We start from the raw sequence: 4,083 nt of genomic DNA, 5'->3' as shown, positions 1-4,083 counted from the left end.
GTACATTTTTAATGCACATTATTTAATAAAATTTAAAAATAATAAGTTCGATACCTGCGTCTTGGCTTTTATCTGTTAGTTTTTCCACTTAATTGTTCTCACTCTGAGCCTATTGCTGTTATTATCAAAATTGAAACAAAACATTAATGTGTCATAACTAATATTCTATTTCAGTATGTAATACTTATGTTTTCACATTACATACAAAATTGAATTTATATCAAAAAAGCTATTCTGCATATATATTTTTATAAGATCATAATTTATTAATTTTTTTTACAGAATTGATGATATCCAAGATAATTCCATTTTGCGAAGAGGTAGTCCTGTCGCTCATTCTGTTTATGGAATTGCTAGCTCACTAAATGCTGCAACCTATTTAGTATTAATCGCATTGGAAAGAATTGTTAATTTGCATCCTGCAGTAAGTAATCACATAATACTTATAAAAAAAAAGTAAGTAAGCAATATACTTTAGTCACATTATGCATTATTTTAGTCACAAAAAAAGTTGAAAATAAGAGATCTTTTATTCTCTTTTCTAAGTGCTTAAATAACATTTTTAAAAGATACAAAATTCAAATGCACTCCTTCAATTATGTCCATGATATCATACATACTTAAATAAACTGAACAGAATTTAGTTAATTTTTTGTTATAGTATAGGAAAAGTAAGAGTTACTGCTAAAACTTGACTAAAGGAAAAAACATTTTAAAAAATACATGTTTTATATGTCCTTAAAAATACATGTTTTATGTATCTTTAAAAATACATGTTTTATGATCTTTTAATATATACATATATACAACATAAAGCTCATTAAAACTCATTAAAATTGTAAAAGATTAGCTTCATATTTGCTTGTTAGATAAAATATAACTGGTGCTGTATTATTGCACTAACCGCGTTTTTTTCAGGCGACAAAAGTGTATATGGAACAGATGTTAGAAGTTTTTAGAGGTCAAGGAATAGAAATTTTTTGGCGGGATAATCTCATTTGTCCAAGTGAGGCGGACTATAAGACTATGGCAATGAAAAGTCAATATTAATACTTACATATATATTTCTTCGTAAAATTAAAAAAATTACATATGAAAAAAATTAAAATATCAATTAATTTCGCAGAGGCTGGTGGTTTCTTTAATTTAATAGTAAAATTAATGACATTATTCTCAACATACAAAGAAGATTTATCATCGCTAAGTATTATTTTGGGTTTGCACTTTCAAATACGGGATGATTATGGCATATTGTATAGCGATAACGTGAGTAATAATATATCTGCGACATTATACATAATACATAAATAAACTGAAAAGAATTAAAGTAATTTTTTGTTATAGTATACCGAAAATAAGAGTTATTGCGATGACTTGAGTGAAGGAAAGTTCAGCTTTCCCATTGTTCATGCGCTTACAACGAATCCTGATGATAAGCAAATAATATGTATCCTTTATAAAATACTTTTATATAATACTTTTTTTTTCATTTACAACAAAAATATTTTTGTTAATTAATACACTTTATTTACTAAAGAAATGTAAACGGCCTCACACATCATACACATACAAAAGACATTTTCAGAAACTTTATAATTTATGAACTTTATTATATATAGATTTCCTTAATAATGCCTGACACAGATATTCTGAAACAACTAACCAAAGAAATCGAATTGAAACATCATTGCGTTAAATTGTTAGAGAAATTTGGCTCTTTCGAATACACGAAAAATGTACTTGAAGACTTGGACATGAAAGCGAGAGCTGAGATAGAACGTTTAGGAGGCAACCCGCTTTTGATAGAACTTTTAAACGAGCTCAAGAATTTGGATTATTGGAACTAAAGAAGCACCAAAGATCTTTCAACTGGAACATTTTAAAGTTGATTGGCATCACACAGCCTGCTAAGACATGTTACAACAAGTTACAACAACATACGAATAGTAGTTATTATTGCATATATAACTTATTAAATATTTTTATTGATTTGGGTAAGTTTATTCTATGTAACTGTAAAATAACAATTTATGATATACAACGTTTCGACACGATAAACTACCATATATTCAAATATATCGACATTTAACCAACATGAAATCAATTTTGATTTAGCAGAATGTTCTGATTAAAAGTTTGATTAAAAAATTAAAAATCGAATTTTGTTAAAGGACTGTGGTGTCTTGCATTATTGTATAAAAAGGGAAAAAATTAAAACATTATCGGATAAAATTCATAAAATATTTAAAAAAAAATAAGAATTACAAAAAAGAGTTTGTATTATTATGTCGTGAATTACCTTACAATTTAATAAAATTTTATTAATAATTTAAAATGTTATTTTTTTTTTAACAATTGAGTGCACTCTTATAAAGTAGAGATTAATTTTTTGTTTCGGAAAAATAAGATCTAATAGGAATCTCCAATAGGAAAAATGTAGTATAAATAAGAAAAATATGTCATGTCATGTAAAATGCCACCGCTCCATAATTTTTAAGTTTTTTGATAAAGAATTAGTACCTACGATTCTGTATTGTATTGTCACTTGGACTAAACTGCAATCAGAGTATATTAGTGATATTCTTTCTCGAAATACTTTAAAATTATGGAGCGGTGGCATCTTATCCAACAACTGGATGAGATATCACATTCATAAATTTTTTTGTTGTTCTTGTTAATATAATTTATATAAAAGAGAGGATTATAAACTCTTCTTTAATTATAACCAAATATAAATATAATGACAATAATATCAATTTGTGTTTTATGTTCTTTAATTAATAATTACAAAGATATTTCCTTTGAAAATTAGATATAGTGTATTCCCCCGAGTTACTCTTTACGTTTTAGATTAGAGAAACGTAGCCTACATCTGCACTAAAATTATTGTTTCTCAAGCCAAGTAGTTATTTTTATACTCTCAATCAACATAACACGATAATATATTCTTTCCGATCAATGCAAAATATCATGACAATTTTCGTTTCAGTCTTTATGTATTGTTGTAAATATAATCTAATTGCGCATACATTTATACATGTATATCACAGATGAATAATTCATCATGTCGTGTCTCTTGTATATCATCACAATCTTATAAAAATAAATTCATGTTATAAATAAAATATAGCATGAAAAAATATATTTGACAATTTTTACCTAAATGTCCACCACATGTCGAAACTCATTACACTTAACCAAAAACTGCTTGCCAAATTGCAAAAATACTTGACTAGAGCTGCAACAATGAAATAAACACGGTTGTCTTTTGATATACAATTAATTTTGATAACAATTAACCTTTTTTTTATTATCGATATACAATTAATCTTTTTTTTATTATCATAAAAACTTGTCGCGTTTTCTCACGTCGTGATCGTAAATTTTTCTGTCATGCTACTGTAAACCGAAGAACAGTAGTCGAGTTTATCTCGAATGTGGCTTTAAATAATTAACGAGACGATGCTCGACCGATTCTCAGAATTCAAGTGAGCGAGTCGGGCGGCAAGATATGGTAGGAGAAGTAATACCCCAAAGCATGCCACTCACCATATTGTCCCCTAGAGAGAGGAAAAACAAAATGAGTCGTGCGGCGGAACACCGGCGTTCCATATGAGCAACCAACGCGTTCTTCCGGGCGTATCCGTGCTAATTTGATTAAATGCTTAATTGTTTAATTCCATTTAATACGTCTGCTTTCCGTGTGACTCCGTCTGTCTCCGCTTATCTCACCTTCCTTCATCTCCTGACTTTTCCCGCACACGCTTCCTCACTCAATCGAGAGATGTTTGCGTCAAATTTACTGGGAAGAAACTTGTTGTTCAACCCAAGTAGCACATGAAGCTTTAAAACATCTGCGATAACATTGTCGCAACTTAAACTGCAGCATTTTTGTCTACCACAGCTACTGCCACAACGTCATTGTGACGTTCTGATAAAGTTGTGACAGCAAAAGTGGGACAACATTTTTAGGCTTTGAAAACGATGTCACAGCCATTTGGCTGCATAACTATTTTGCTGTAAAGACGTTGTCATTGTCATTTGGCTGCGCAATTATTTTGCTATAAAGACGTTGTCATAGCC

At 29.1% G+C, this 4,083-nt stretch overlaps 2 protein-coding genes across 2 annotated transcripts in view; both read left to right on the top strand.

Moving 5' to 3' along the window:
- The window catches only part of LOC115245231 (geranylgeranyl pyrophosphate synthase-like), a 7,856-nt gene extending 7,168 nt beyond the window's left edge, over nt 1-688 (top strand). Inside the window, exons 7-8 of the mRNA XM_029823450.1 lie at nt 283-424; nt 662-688. Of these exons, the coding sequence (XP_029679310.1) occupies nt 283-424; nt 662-688 (169 nt within the window). The remainder of the gene's footprint in view (nt 1-282; nt 425-661) is intronic.
- Nucleotides 12-3,120, top strand: LOC115245230 (geranylgeranyl pyrophosphate synthase-like). The gene is made up of 5 exons (XM_029823449.1): nt 12-424; nt 919-1,039; nt 1,127-1,266; nt 1,345-1,447; nt 1,645-3,120. Exons 2-5 carry the CDS (start codon nt 934-936, stop codon nt 1,845-1,847), a joined length of 552 nt encoding a protein of 183 aa, XP_029679309.1. The 5' UTR covers nt 12-424; nt 919-933; the 3' UTR covers nt 1,848-3,120.
- The last annotated feature ends 963 nt before the right edge of the window (nt 3,121-4,083 follow it).

This window comes from Formica exsecta, unplaced genomic scaffold (assembly GCF_003651465.1).
Source record: "Formica exsecta isolate Colony F162 unplaced genomic scaffold, ASM365146v1 scaffold930, whole genome shotgun sequence".
NCBI classification, from domain to species: domain Eukaryota; kingdom Metazoa; phylum Arthropoda; class Insecta; order Hymenoptera; family Formicidae; genus Formica; species Formica exsecta.
Note: the sequence above shows the minus strand (reverse complement) of the source record. Positions and strands in the feature narration are given on the sequence as shown.